We start from the raw sequence: 15,102 nt of genomic DNA, 5'->3' as shown, positions 1-15,102 counted from the left end.
GCAGAGTTCTTCCCTGTTCAGGTTTCACAGCCAGGCTGCCTTATATCCCTCAGGCCCTGCCCCTTTTCTAGTCTGCTGACTTCTCCAGGGTTGCTTGCAGGTGCCTCCTAATTAGTCTCATTATTTAGCTGTCATGGCAGCCCAGATGCAGCTGTGCCCTGCCTTCCCCACATGGTTGTGACTGGGCTCTTTCCCTCTTAGTGGCAGGGAGCCCAGGCTCTCTGTTACAGTAATATAAATTATAATGCTTCTGCCAGTCCCCAGTTAGAAGGGCTGGGTTCAGATTTAGAAGGACTGGGTTCAAATTTAGGGGTGTAACATCAACCATAGTAAAAGAAGTTTGGTTGTCAGTAAAAAAGAAAAAAGAATCATATTAAAAATTATTTCATTGGAAACCCTGCTTGATTGGAGCAATGGGTTTACACCGTGCTGCTTCCCCCCTCCCTCAGGTGTTGGCTGTCTCACCCCCATACCTAGATTTCCCACTGTACCCTGCACCAAGTTGCCCCTTCCCTGCCACCCCCCCCCCCCCCCCCAGCTGCCACCATATCCCTCCTGGACCTGCTCCCCCCTACTCCCCTAATCCTGACAGATCCCCAGAGAACCTTACCTGTATCCCAGCAGTATTATAGGCAGCCCAAGATGCAGCAGCAGCAGCACATGGCTGAAAGAAAGCTCCCTGAAGGGTGCTGTACTTCCTCTCTGGCACCAGCTGCCACTCCTGTTCTCTGCCTATTGGAACTTTAATCAAGCAGTAACTGCTTAGTGTTTTTGACAACTAAAGGTTGGTTGTTTTTTTTTATGGACTTGACTAATAACCATTTTTAACACTTTTTTTTTTTTGTTTACTGACAGTCTGTATATTTACTGACAGTTGGTAGTCCTGGTCAAATTTGTATGGACTGGGATTTTTTGCTGTCCTCTGTGTCATTACCCAAAGGTCTGATTTTTTTGTGTGTGCTTCCGCACTAAGAATTATCCCCGTGGGTTTGCAGCTTCATTGCACGGAGGAGTTCTGCTGCGCAGAGAACCCGCGTGCAAAGGAGTGTTCCTGCCACTTTGCAGCAGTCTTTGCAGGGTGCATTTCCCTTTGCAACACAGAAATGCACGGTGCAAAGATTTCCCGCTCGTCGTATGCAAATTTGTGCCCTGCAGTTGGCTATTGCTAAATTATTCACACGTGGCGGCTAGCGATTGGCCTGCTAGCCGTATAAGAGGCTTGAGCAGTTTACACCCAAGCCGAAGAGGACTCCGCATCCATCTCGTGGGGACTCTGGGTGTGCGCGGCAGGGTAATAGAAACCCTGTGTGTCGCTCAGAGGGGTTTGGCGGCCTGATCCACCGCCCACCTCTTCCCGTCTTCGAACGGAGCCTACTATAAGACGTAACGACGAGTTTTATGCGCGCTTGTCCTGGACATCCGGAGTTTGTCTGCGTGGAGCCTAGCAAGCTCCACGTGATTGTTCATGTTCTGTCTGCGTGGAGCCTTGCAACCTCCACGTGTGTTCGTGTTTTCTGTTGTAACCGCAACTCAAGCAAGTTCTCAGCCTACACCACGACCATCTCGGTGTAAGTAAAACAATCTTAAAATCAACCGTTACGTGTCTGTGCCTAATTCTAGCTCGGCGACCTCCCTCTCCGATCCGGCCTGCCTGGGCTGCTGGCCACAGCCCGCGTGCAAAGCGACGAAAAGGGCCTGGGGTCAGACCCGGCCCGCACATGGCGACGAGGATGGGATCGGGATCACCGCAGCACATGCCGATGGGATCAGGAGAGGGCTCGCTAGAGTTAGAATTAGTTGAGAACTGCCCTTGGAGAAGTGGGAGACACAGCGTAGCAAGCGTCAGAGAACTGGAGGCGCACCTCGTGTACCACCAGGCGGGCGGAACGGGCCAGAGATGTGTCCGTGGACACCTTTCGTTAAGGGGAGAAGAGGGAACTCCAGAAGTCGGAGCCCTAGAAGGGAAAGAGATATATCTTCACCCCGCGGCGTTCGGGTGTATCATGGGCGATGAGCGGGTCTTGTATAGGCCCCTCGATGCTGTGACCCTTGCCGAAGTCAACCTGGCGAGCGCAGTAAGCCCGACCCCCACCCAGGAGTGTGTCCGTTGCTCATGGTGTGCCCGAGAGATGAGAGAGACGATGCCAATCGACTGGTTTTCCCCTTGCATGGTGGTGCCTAGACTAAGGGGTCGAGAGCGTCCGTCCGAGCTCTGCGAAGACCCGGAGACAAGAGGACCGCGCCGTAAATGAGAGAGTGGTCCTACGGTGTGACAAGGGGGGGAAAACTAAATGCAACCTTTCAAACTATGGCTGATTTAATGAGTGAAACTTTAAGCTTAAAGACCCAGCTGCATATGGCTGTTCGGGCGGTCGGAGAAGCGGCTGAGAAAAGGGATCTTGAAAAGCCTCAACAAGATGGCGCCGAGCAGAGAGAAGACCGCGTGGAGAAGCTGGAAGAGAGGGATGGAGCTTCGGGAGAGCCCGCGAGGGTTCGGCCGGTAACTCCGCCCAGCGACGCAGCGTCGGTTCCGCCAACCACGCCTCTTTGCCGAAGGGAGGGGGAGTCAAGCGGAGGAGTGCATCTGCCCCTCCCGCCTGAAACAACAACAACCCCCACTGTAACAATGACTACAGCTCCGACAGAAACAGCAACAGCAACGACAACTCATGAAGAAATTGATCAACCTGCAGTATCAAGCAGCCCAGTCATCGGTCCGCAGAGTGCAGTTCAAGCTACCACCCATCACGCTCGTTCCAGAGCCGAACTGCAGAATTTGTGTAGAGAATCCAGGATCCGATCCGACGAAACTCTGGCTGTGTGGTTAGGACGTCTAGTCGTGGAACTTGGGTCTGACCTCCTGGACCAGGAAGAAGCAAGCTTCTTGGTGCGACAAGCTTCATGGAGTAGGGGACATGTCACCAACATCGACATGGTGGCGTTTAGCATCCACTGGCCTATTCCGATTCCAGCGCTTGTGGCAGGAGTGATTGAACAGAAGGCCCACGCATGGCACGACGGACGACCAGAGCACACCGGTGCAGAACAGCTTGTACTGGCTATTATCGGAGTTTCATACTGCTCCTGGAACCCAAGAGAATGTACGTTGGGACTAACACTGCTCCAACGAATGCGACCGTGGCCTCACCGTCACCTGCGAGACCCTGGAACCGTTCCAGTGACTCTCGACAGCATAGATAGTTGTCTTAAGGTTTACGGGCAAAGAAACATCGTGGTTTTGCGGATTGTGCTGAACCCACTGGTCGATCATCCTGTGAGTAGTCTCCTTCATCAGTTGTCAAGACTGCGCTTCCTAATGGAGCCAAGACTGTCCAGTGATCGGGAGTATCAACGCCTGACTGAGGCTCAGAACACGAAACACCGTGAATCCGAGCATCCAGTATTACGCCAGAGAACACAAGAGGAGAGATACATTTTTGGATACCTCCTGCAGCATTCTGGACTTAATAAAAGACAGCTTCGGATTTTAGGAGACGTGGGACAATGGCAGCTAGCCTACGAGTTAGGTTTTCACTATCTAGAAGAAGGCGATGATGACTCATCGACGATTTCGTCGAGTTGCTAAGCGTGAAAAGAAAGAGAGCTGTCCAGTATAAAATCGTGTTTACATATTTGTATTTAATAGTGATGATAAGTTTAATCGACTGCATTATCGTGCAGTCCTGTGTGATTTTGTAGATAGTATTGAATAACCATTTTAAGAGAGTTCTTTTACAGATCAGGGATTCGGAGTGCGTGGTGGAAAGAGGCCCCGAGAGTGACAACATCACCGAAAGGAACGAAGGCCTGATGCGCGATTCCACCATGACGCCCACCGAAGTCATGATCATTCAGTTTTTTGTTATGAATGTGATTTTATGTATATGTGTGTGTGTTGGTTATTATTTGATTCGATCCCTTGAGGACGAACTTTTATTGTTGACTGATTTTGTTTTTGCTCGTTTAGTTTTGCGAACCATTGACAGAGCTATGAATAACCCGGATGATGGGTTTGAAGTATAATTCTATTGTGCCTTCAGCAAGGGGGGATGTCATGACCCAAAGGTCTGATTTTTGTGTGCGCGCTTCGGCACTAAGAATTATCCCCGTGGGTTTGCAACTTCATTGCACGGAGGAGTTCTGCTGCGCAGGGAACCCGCGTGCAAAGGAGTGTTCCCGCCACTTCGCAGCGATCTTTGCAGGGTGCATTTCCTTTGCAACACAGAAATGCACGGTGCAAAGATTTCCCGCTCATCGTATACAAATTTGTGCCCCGCAATTGGCTATTGCTAAATTATTCACACGTGGCGGCTAGCAATTGGCCTGCTAGCCGTATAAGAGGCTTGAGCAGTTTCCGCCCAAGCCGAAGAGGACTCCGCATCCATCTCGTGGGGACTCTGGGTGTGCGCGGCAGGGTAATAGAAACCCTGTGTGTCGCTCAGAGGAGTTTGGCGGCCTGATCCACCGCCCACCTCTTCCCGTCTTCGAACGGAGCCTACTATAAGACGTAACGACGAGTTTTATGCGTGCTTGTCCTGGACATCCGGAGTTTGTCTGCGTGGAGCCTAGCAAGCTCCACGTGATTGTTCGTGTTCTGTCTGCATGGAGCCTAGCAAGCTCCACGTGTGTTCGTGTTTTCTGTTGTAACCGCAACTCAAGCAAGTTCTCAGCCTACACCACGACCATCTCGGTGTAAGTAAAACAATCTTAAAATCAACCGTTACGTGTCTGTGCCTAATTCTAGCTCGGCGACCTCCCTCTCCGATCCGGCCTGCCCGGGCTGCTGGCCACAGCCCACGTGCAGAGCGACGAAAAGCCCGGGGTCAGACCCGGCCCGCACACTCTGTAATGGGGATGCTTGGATCTCTTGAACATATTTTAATAAACCTCATAGCAGCAAGGCATTGGCCACTGTAGGCCCCCTGCTTTACATGTGACAGATTATGCCATTTGGGTTTGTCAGGTTTGACTATGTGGTTTTACTAATAGGTTGGACAATAGGATGTCCCCAAATCATCCTATTAGTTGTAGGGATGATCCTGCATGGGGGTCTAGACCTCTGCAAGCCCCTTCCTGCCCTTCTTTTCTATGTTTCTGTTTAGCAGATTGTACATTTATTCAGTTGCTGAATATCTCTCTCTCAAAAAAATGGTGATAAATAGCTAACAAATAGAAGCTGAACCATATGTCCCTCTTGCAATCATGGAAGTGATAGATCATATTGCAGCAGGAATGTGGCAACTTAAGGAAGACAAACTTGCTAATTGAAGTAGACTGGTCTGTTACCAAGCCCACTGTATTAGCCTGCTCTGCTTCGTTATTGCATGATTACCCAATATATGTAGTTTACTGCTTTCTCTCCTTTCCTTTTTGATCCAATTGTTAATATGTAGCCATACTAGCAGTTGTTCTAGGTGTGATGAAAACTGAGCCTCCCCCTCTTCTTTTCCTGGTATGTATGTCTCTTCACACATCTGATGAAGTGAGCTCTCTGCTGGCAAAAGGTTAAGCTATACATCTCTAATATAAGTAGTCTATAAGATGCAAATCTACCCTGCTTTCTGCAGATTCCAGGGTACTGTTACCCTGTTTACATTTCAGTAGCTGCCTTCAGCAATAAAAAAGCTTGCTACTTGTCACATAAAAACAAGTTTGTTAAGGAAGTATCATGATGGACATATCTCCCTTGGAAGACACCAGCTCCTCTCAGTGAAGGATTTTTTTGAACTTGCCAACTTGTATTTTGTTTGCCTATAATGTTCTTTAATCTCAGTTCTAACTTCAGGAGCAGTAAGGGAAAGTTTTTAGTGGTTGTTAAGGGCCTAATTGCTTTTTCTACCTTTGAACAGTTTGTGCCTTTGAAAATCTCATCCACAGTCTCATACAAGTCTGCGCACAGACTAATTTGAAATGTTAAAAAACAACTATTTGGATTGATAAACCAAGATAGATCTGAAACTTTTTAGCAGGTTAGAAATATTATCGTATCAATAATTTGCTGTCTTAGTCCCTTTCATTAATGGACATTAAAATCTGTTAAAAACATTACACCTTGTATTGTTTCTTTGAGAAAACGCCCTGCATCTAACCCTAATTAAGCGGAACAAATGAAATTACAAGTGGATAACAGAACTAGTATAAAAACAATAAAAGAACTGTTTTGATTCTTGTTCCTTTATGTATAATATTGGGTGAATGGTTCTGTAAGTACAACAGATTTTGATGGATTTTAGCTGCTATTCATATTGCTATCATATTGCTGTTCCTATAAAAGGAGACGCATCTGCTAAATGTGTTCCTGGTGTAAGGTCAGAATCTACCTTCAGTTATTTACAGCTATGTGAGTATTTTCTTCGGAGCCAAACAGATGTCATTGAGAACAGAATCATTGACTTCTGCATGAGCCAAAAAGAATTGTAATCCACTTTCAGTCTTAAGGATGACTTTGCAAAAGAGATCATAAGCAAAAATGTCTTAATTTGTAAAAGAAGCAAATTTGCCTGGGACTCATTGAGAAAATAAAGGCAGCGTGCCATATGGCCACGTAAAGATTTTTGGGGGCTTGGAAGAATGTTGTATAGGCTTCCACAGTAACACAGGAGTACCCTATTATGCTCATATATACATATTAATAAAGAATATAATTGGTCAAGCTTGGACACCAGCAATAAGATAAGCAGAAACAAATGTTCATCTGGTTTTAATTTTAGCCTACCAAGTTTAAAAAAAAAAAAAAAAGAAGTTAACTGTGATACAGAAACCCAACTGCTGCTCATATCAACATAAATCTACCATGCTGCTGCAACATAGGCAACAGCTCCATCTTCTTTTGCCAAGGGGGAGTTTCTGTTTGGTGACTGAAAATCTTAGAATGGTTGCTTGTTAAATATGTCATTGGACTTTGATGTATTTTACTGAAGCTGCTCTGCTCTTCTGTTCAAAATAGCTCAGTCCTACTTCCAGATCAAAGAAGGTGCCTCAGGGCCGAACCATTCCACCAATGGGACCTGAAACCAAGGTGTATGTGGTCTGGGTTGAACGTTATGATGATATAGGTGTGTAGGACTTCTATTTTAACATTAATGAATGTAATAGGGCCAACAACTGAGTTGTATCTGAAATGTTTTCTTTTTTTAACTGAGTTCTGTTTATTTTTAGACAAATGCTAGATTCTGATTTATCACTGTTGTTTGTATTTAAATGTTCTAAAATGTGTTATTTTTACTTTGTACAAACAATTAAATAGTTAAGTGCATTTTACACATCCTTTTTTTTCCAGAAAACTTTCCCCTCTCTGATTTGGTTTCTGAGACCAGCACTGGTGTAGAAACTACAGCAAATAGTAGTACTTCCCTAAGGTCAGTTATTTAATTTCTTTTCTTTCAGTCAACAGGCAGTGCAGCAATTTAAGAAAACTTCCAGTCAGGGACATGAATGTTCTTTGGTTTCTCAAAGAGAGTTGTACCTGAACAGTATCACAGATGGGGTCTTGTTAAGCATGATACAGTAGGTTTTTGCAGCAGATATTTGTCTGGGCAGTAGTTAAAGGACTTTTGTATTTGTAGGGTTAGAACATGTGTCTGGAAAGTAGAAAATGTGGCATTCTCTTCCTGGTTCTGTAACCAGCCAGTGACCCTCTCTCTGCTCCTGTTCATTTTTTAATAAGATGGTTTAATGCTGCATTCACCTGACAAAGTTTAAGTAGATGTTTGTAGCACTTTGAGATCCTGTGATAGAAGTATATAAATGTATTAATGATGTCTCCCTCTTTAGGTACAGATCTTGAACACTGGAAACCTACCCACCACATCTCCATGTTCCTTTCCAGAGATATCTTGAAACTAATCTTCCAACATGCTACACAATATTAGTGTGGCAGAAGGCAGGGCACCTTTAATTTAGTAAAATTCAGAAAGGCTTAAGATTTCATAAGCAACAGCTTCCTTTCTCAGATGCTGTGGCTGGACCTGCAAGGAGCGAAGGTTTCAAATAGAAAGCAGTAATTTAAATACAAAGGATAGGGAAGGGGGGAGGAAAGGAGAGGGAGCAATGCTGAGAGAGGTAAAGGTGGTAAAGCAGTAAAATCATAGGAACATGAAGGTAGAAAAAGCTAGCTCAGGTAATGGATAATCCATAGTCTCTGTTTAGACCATACTTAACACATTCCAGTCTGTGGATGACTTCTTGTTATGCAATTTCTGCATTCAGGTTGGCTTTTACAGTCTTGTTTAAGAACAGCTACACTAAGTCAGTGATAGAATATCCAGGGATGTTACATGTTGGTTTTGGAATTGCTGTCAGATCACTGTTATTCAGAAGAGCACTGTAAGCAGATGTTATATTAGATATTTGTAGAGGAGCAGGTGAATGAACCCCGAATGTTATAATCTGTTTTGTTTGGTCTAGCGATAATGTGGTCTTTGTTGATGAGGAGGCACATTTAGCATCTGGGTCTGTTGCAAGGTCTGGTGCCTTGGTGAGAATAGGAGTCTGTTGCTGGAAAGATGTCATTTGAAGTTGGGAAGGCTGCCTGTAAGCCAGGCATAGGTGACGCATGCCTCCTGAGGTGGGGGGGAAGGGGGGGTGCTCAGTGACCGCCCGGTGGTGGCAGCAGGGGCATGGCGGAGGCAAGCAGGGACTGCCCACAGTCCCCTCATAGCTGGACACCAACCCCGGAAGTGCTGGTGGTATTTCCTGGTTGGGGGGGAGCCACCGGCGCTTCACCTGCGCTCCACCTGCCCCCTTTGCCCATCACCTAAGCCAAGAGTGCTCACTCTCAGGTGGGGCACCAGCGCTCTGAGGGGGGTGTGCATGCATTCCTGTGCACCCCCTACACATCACCTGTGAAGCCAGAACAGGTTTGTTCCCCTGCATGTCTGTCTTGAGGTGATCATCATTTGAGGAGGGAATTGGAGGTAATTAATCATGTATACAAAGTGTTCAAGCAGTTGGCTATAGGTGATGAGAGATTCTGTTTTCATTGTCATGTGTTTAGTATTGTAACAGGTCAGAGTGAAGTCTATTCCAGATCCCTAAGATAGTGCATTTACAATGAAAGCTGGTGGTGTAGAGATAGCTGTGTAGCACCTTTCTCAGCAGTGCCCCCTTTCCTTTCCTCTGTCCTTCCTTATCTTTTGTATTTAAATTACTGCCTTCTATTTATCCTTTCAGGTCCATTAATAGCATCTGATGAAGTAAGCTGTTGCTTACGAAAGCTTATGCTTCTCTGAATTAGTTTATAAGGTGCCACTCAATTCTGCCTTCTGCCTGAAATTAAACTAAAACAGCTAATTACCTCTCTGAACTTTAATATGATTAGCCATAGAACAAAAAGAAAGCATTGTTTAAAAAAAACTTGGAGCGATTTTCTACCTAAAAAAGTTGTCTTAAAATACTATATTTCTCTTTTTAAAACCAAAATTTCATTCCTTTAGATCTGCAAGCCCTGAAAAGGAGGTTCCTGTGATTTTTATCCATCCTTTAAACACTGGGTTATTCAGGATAAAAGTGCAAGGAGCTACTGGGAAATTCAACATGGTCATTCCACTGGTGGATGGAATGATTGTTAGTAGGAGAGCTCTTGGTAAGTTATTTTATTCAGAAAGTTGTGAATTAAAACCTAGTGGAGGCTTTTAATTGACTGTTCAATAATTAATATGATCCTTTCCAGTAGTTATGAGGCACTTTTGACTTGGGAATAGCTTTGCAGTATGTATGGCTCAGAGTGGGTAGGTGAAGTACACAAGCAGGTTTTTCTCCACCGCTTCTTCAGCAAACAAATTTTGCTAAATTTTGTTAAACTAAAATTAACAAATTATTTTTACATTTTCCATGGCTTGGAAACTTTTCAGTTATACTTTTTATTTGTATTGGAATGAAGTGACAAAAGCAAGGTGGGTGGGGAGCAAATTGGATAACAGGGAGCTGAGCAGAAAAGGGAGTAGATCAACAAGACAAATGAACAGAGTTAGGGGCAAAAGATATAAATCAGGAACATGGACCTGATGTTGATAACACACTGATATCTGATGCAGAAATTTAGCTGTCTACAAAGCAACTCTGGGTATGGACACTAAGGGTGCACATTAAAAGCATTTCAAATTCCCTTTTGATGAAGTACTTTTAATGTGTGTGTCGCAGGGCACCCCGGTGCCTGCTCCTAGAGAGGAGAAACTGCCAGGGAGAGAGCCCTGGCAGAGCCAATTGAGCACAGCTGCGGGTTGCCGGAGCAACTAAGCGGAGCCAGCTGCCTGTAAGGGGCAGGGCCTGGCCCTTATAAAGCCCAGGGCTGAAGCCAGGCTGGCAGTTCTCTGCCAGCAGCCAGAGAGGCAGCAGCTCGCGGGGCTAACAGCAAGTACCACTCGAGTGGAGTTAAGCCGTGATGTTAAGTTATAGCCAGGCAGCTTTGGGTTGTGTTTTGAGTTACAGCCAGGAGGCTTGTGTTGTGTTCGGTTAATGTTTGTATTACACCCGGAGGCTTGGGTGAGGCTGTAGGGGTTGGAGGAGGCCTCATATAGGGACCCCACAGAGTGTGGGGAGCCCTAGCGCAGGAGGGCGCATTGCCCTCATAAGAGGGCGCAGTGTCCTCATAGGGACCCCAGAGAGTGGGGGGTGCCCCAGCGCCAGTGAGGGCGCGGTCTAGCGCCAGGAGGGCGCATCATTCTTACAGCGCCAGTGAAGGCGCAGCTTGCACACCAGTGCAGGAGCAACTGGCGGCGAGGAGCACAACCAGTGGGTTGCGGGCGCAACCAGTAGGTTGCCGGCGGGGGACATAGACCCTGGATCACTTGCGGGGTGCATAGACCCCAGTCCCAGAGCGAGGGGCGATTTCATTGAGAAGCCCAGGGTGGGCACGGGGAGCGCCACATTGTATTATTGAGAAGCCCTGTGGGGGCACGGCGAGCCCCAAAGAGGGGGAGCGCCATACTGAGCAGCCCTAGAGAGGGGCGATACTGAGCAGCCCTAGAGATGGGCATGCTCTAGAGTGGGGCGATATTGAGGAGCCCGAGAGGGGCATAGCGAGCCCGGCCGCAGGCTAGTGCGGCAACACCCCTCAGACCAAGGCAGGGTGCTGCGGTTGCCCCTGAGAAGACAGGAAGTAGCAGCGCGGTGAGCCGGGGTCACAGAGGGTATCCGTGCGGTTGGCCAGGGAAGGGCCGGGGCCCGCTAGGGAGTCCCTGAGCGGGACCACACCATCAGGGGAGGCCCAGAGTGGGCCAGACGAGAGTCCCAGTGAGAGGCTGGGTACTAGAGAAAGCCCAGAGTGGGCTAGATCATAGAGGAGGCCCGGGGAGCGGGCGTGCAGACATACCAACGTCTATTACATCTGCGAGGCTTGGGGCGTGGTATTAGGGGCTGGTAGGAGCCACGCATAGCCCATAAGGCTAGGGTGTCCGAGGAACACCCACCGTATCGGGAGACCCCAGGGGTCCCGGAACACACGGGGACAGAGGTCCCAAGTAGCCATGCCCAGGGAGTCATAGGCAGCCTCCCAACCTTATATTTCCAACAAGATATGGCGGGCGAGAATTAGAGGGTGCCTTGGGCCGGCCTTGACACAGAGCGAGGGACCTCAAGGAGATCACGGCCCTCCGAGAGGACCCTGCCGTGACAGTGTATCATGTCAAAAGTGTACAAATGAACTGCCCTCTCCCAGCTAAATGATCTCAAGTTTTGCTGAAGCTGATGCTCTTGTGCTCCTCCAGCACTGCTCTTGACCACAATTTCCTGGAGTATTCTGAGGCCAGCAGAATGGAAACTTCAGAACCTTAGGGGTATTAGATCCTGGTCTTTTAGCCTGTGTTTCCTTTAGTCACTATATTCTCTTAGGTTGCCTTTGTTTGTCCTTATAATATTACTAATTTTCATATTATAACAGTAACATATAAACTAATGAAAATACAATTAGAAAGCAAAACTAAAGTATTATAAAATAGATAATTAAATATACATAATATAAATTTAGTAAAGACTAGGGGAAAGGGGGAGCTAGACATTACATGCAACCAACTAACAAATATACATATACATTTAAAGGATACCAAGCTACAAACAAATCAATTTATAAACTTAACAAATGATTTATATTGCACCATATTTCTTCATATTGATCCCAGTTACATCTATTTGCATATGTAATCTTTTCCATTAATGGAACCTGCATAAGTTCTTTTAACCATTCCAAGAATGAAGGTATGCTGGGAGTTTTCTACTGGCACCATGTTCATTTTAAATTTCTTAGAAGGTGTTATACATGTGCTAAGCCAAAAGCTAGTAATTTTAGGACAAAAAGAATAAACTATAATTAGGGGCCCAGTCTGGTTTCCACATCTCTTCCAGCTCATCCAAGGCTAGCCCTGCTTTAAATAACCTTTCTGGGGTCCAATAAAATCTATTTAATGTGAAACAGTTTTTAAAAGCAATGAATTAGATGTTTTACAAAGTGATTTCCAGATACTAATCCATTTCTCAACTGTTAGCAATATCTGTAAATCCTTTTCCTATTTACCTTTAATAATAATATCTGCTGTATATAATAATTTACTAAACCATTTGTATGTATTACCAACAAAGTGAGGTTAATCCATAGAGTACAACGCATCTTTCCAAATTTGTATGTCATAAATTATTCCACATACTAGCCAATTGCCTGTCAGGAATGATTGGGGGTGGGGCAGGGACAAAGCGCTGCCACCTACCAGCTCGCACTGCCACCACCTCCCAGGAGTGGTTGTGGGGGTGGGGGGGAACCTTGCCCCACCGTCCTCTCCGTCCCCCTTGGCCAGCACTCCCATGCTGCCACTGCCTCCTGCTCCGTAGCCACCACCTCCAGGGAGCTGGGGGTGAGGAGGGGGAGGCCAGTGCTGCTGGCTTCGCCTCCCCGCTCCATTCCCTCGGTCCCTGCCATCATGGCAGCGCTCTGCTGCACCGCCACCACTGCCTCCTGTCTGGAACACTCTTGGAGCAATCTGGTTGTTTTAGTCAGTATTGTGGTTGGCTACTGAGACAACCAATCAGAGTGCGAATAAAGTGATACAGACAGACAGAATAAAGCTTTTATTACATTAGAATTCCCATGTGTCTTATTCATCAGAGCACAGCTTTTTGTTATATAACTGAAATTTATCACATAGTCTTGCACCTTTTGCTTATATATAGATTTTGCTTAATGATAGATTTTACAGTAGCTATATTTTTTTTTTCCCCAGAAATCTAGGATTCCTTTCTTATCTTTAAACTTCAATTAAGGGTATTCCTATAAAGGAATAAAGGGAGATTTTGTTAAATCTGAAGATGTTACGGTACACTCCATAAAGAGTTAAATACAATGTTTAATATCAGAGGTCTGGGTAAACTCTTAAGAAATGAAAATGATTGTGATCCAAACTTGGAATTTAACTTTTCTTTCATGCTCATTTTTATAGGTTTGTCCCCTGGAATAGTTTCATACATCCAATATTTAAGTACCTTAATATGATAAGCCAGATAATGTAAATAGAATTTTGGTACACCCACTCCACCATGACATCATTCCCTTTTAAGAGCTTTGGCAGCCATTTTTCGTCTTTTAGATTGCCATATGAAGTTCAATATCATTTTATTTATATGCTTAAAAACAGATACAGGTACTTTCAAGGGCCATAAACTGAGTATATAATTAATCCTGGGACACTCGTTCACTTTGATTATTTCTGTTCTTCCTATTAATGATATAGGGCAGGTTTTCCATCTTTCCATATCTTTTTTTTTTTAAAAGTAGTTAAGATATCATCAATATTTAGTTGCACCATATTGTAAAGACTAGAGCATACCCGCATGCCTAAATAGTTTATTACCTTCCAGTTCTTTAGCTGAGAATAGACAAGGTTCATCCAAATGTTTCCCTTTGACACATTCTTGTAAGAGAATTTATCCCAATTGATCCTGAGGCCTGATAACTGTCCAAATGACTCAAACAGAGCAAACATGTGAGTTAATGAATTACCTGGGTTTTCAATAGAAGAAAGATATCTGCATATAAATTGATTTTATACATTTGATCAAGAATCTTGATCCCCTCAATGTGAGTTGATTACCTAATAGCTGAGCTAGAGGCTGCAATACTACATTGAATAAGAGTGGAGAAATAGGACATCCCTGACACGTGCTCCTTTCCAAGCAGAATGAAGGTGATACCACATCATTAGTAGATACTTCTGTGAGAAGAGACCTGTATAAAATTGATATCCAATTTATGAATTTCTCACAAAAAACAATTTTTTTGTAAAATTAAGAGCAGATATTTAGAATTCAACCCTGTCAAATGCCTTTTCAGCATCTAATGAGAAAAGGGCTGAGTCAGATAGATGACATTGCTGAATCATGTGTAGTAACTTGCCTGTAACCATCTGAGGCCAACCTGCCCTTTATTAAACCTATCTAATCAGCATGTATCAAGGATGGAATCACCTTACTAAGTCTTAGAACTAGTAATTTTGTGAGAATCTTATCGTCAGAATTCAATAATGAGTTTGGGCAGTAGTCTCTACATGGGAATCCTTTCTTTCCCTTCTTTAATAGTAAAATAAAGCTGTTCTTGTTTCTCTGGGCAAATTTCCATTATGAATTATTTCCTTGTTATATATCAAATAATAATGGTGCTAGACTTTTTAGGAAAGTTTTACAAAATTCGGATGGAAAACCACCAGGCTAATTCTCGCAGGGTATTTCATATAGTATTTGACATCTAATCCATGAAACACTTGCCTTAATTTATTAAAGGCTGCTCTTTTCTTGTTCAGTTCTTTTGTGAAATCAGAAAATAGTCAATTTTATGTCCATTAAATATAACTTATCCCATCTTCTTAGCTGATGAACAAAAGATTAGCCTTGTCAGAGAATCTCAGGAGCTGAAATATATAACTGGCCTGGGCTTGAGCCCATTCTGGTTAGGATTTGATCCTGTGCAGTGAGCTTATTTGATCTCAGGTGGAGGTAATGGCAGATCTTGTTTCAGGATTTCTGGCAGGACATGTTGTAGGAAACCAATCATATTTGCTCCCTCACAGCCCTCTAGAATTCCAATTAATCTTAATTTTTTTCTACGTGACTGATTCTCCAGTT

At 44.8% G+C, this 15,102-nt stretch overlaps 1 protein-coding gene across 10 annotated transcripts in view; it reads left to right on the top strand.

Moving 5' to 3' along the window:
- Positions 1-15,102, top strand: part of RALGAPB (Ral GTPase activating protein non-catalytic subunit beta) — a 233,060-nt gene that overhangs the window by 186,175 nt on the left and 31,783 nt on the right. For 9 of the 10 annotated variants that reach the window (XM_059733294.1, XM_059733297.1, XM_059733290.1 and 6 more), the window contains 3 exons: positions 6,947-7,055; positions 7,280-7,358; positions 9,435-9,583. In XM_059733294.1, the coding sequence (XP_059589277.1) occupies positions 6,947-7,055; positions 7,280-7,358; positions 9,435-9,583 (337 nt within the window). The other variant, XM_059733295.1, reaches the window with a different exon arrangement.

Source organism: Alligator mississippiensis, chromosome 9 (genome assembly GCF_030867095.1).
Source record: "Alligator mississippiensis isolate rAllMis1 chromosome 9, rAllMis1, whole genome shotgun sequence".
Taxonomy (NCBI): Eukaryota; Metazoa; Chordata; order Crocodylia; family Alligatoridae; genus Alligator; species Alligator mississippiensis.
The sequence above is the reverse complement of the archived record's forward strand: the minus strand, read 5'-3'. Positions and strand labels throughout refer to the sequence as shown.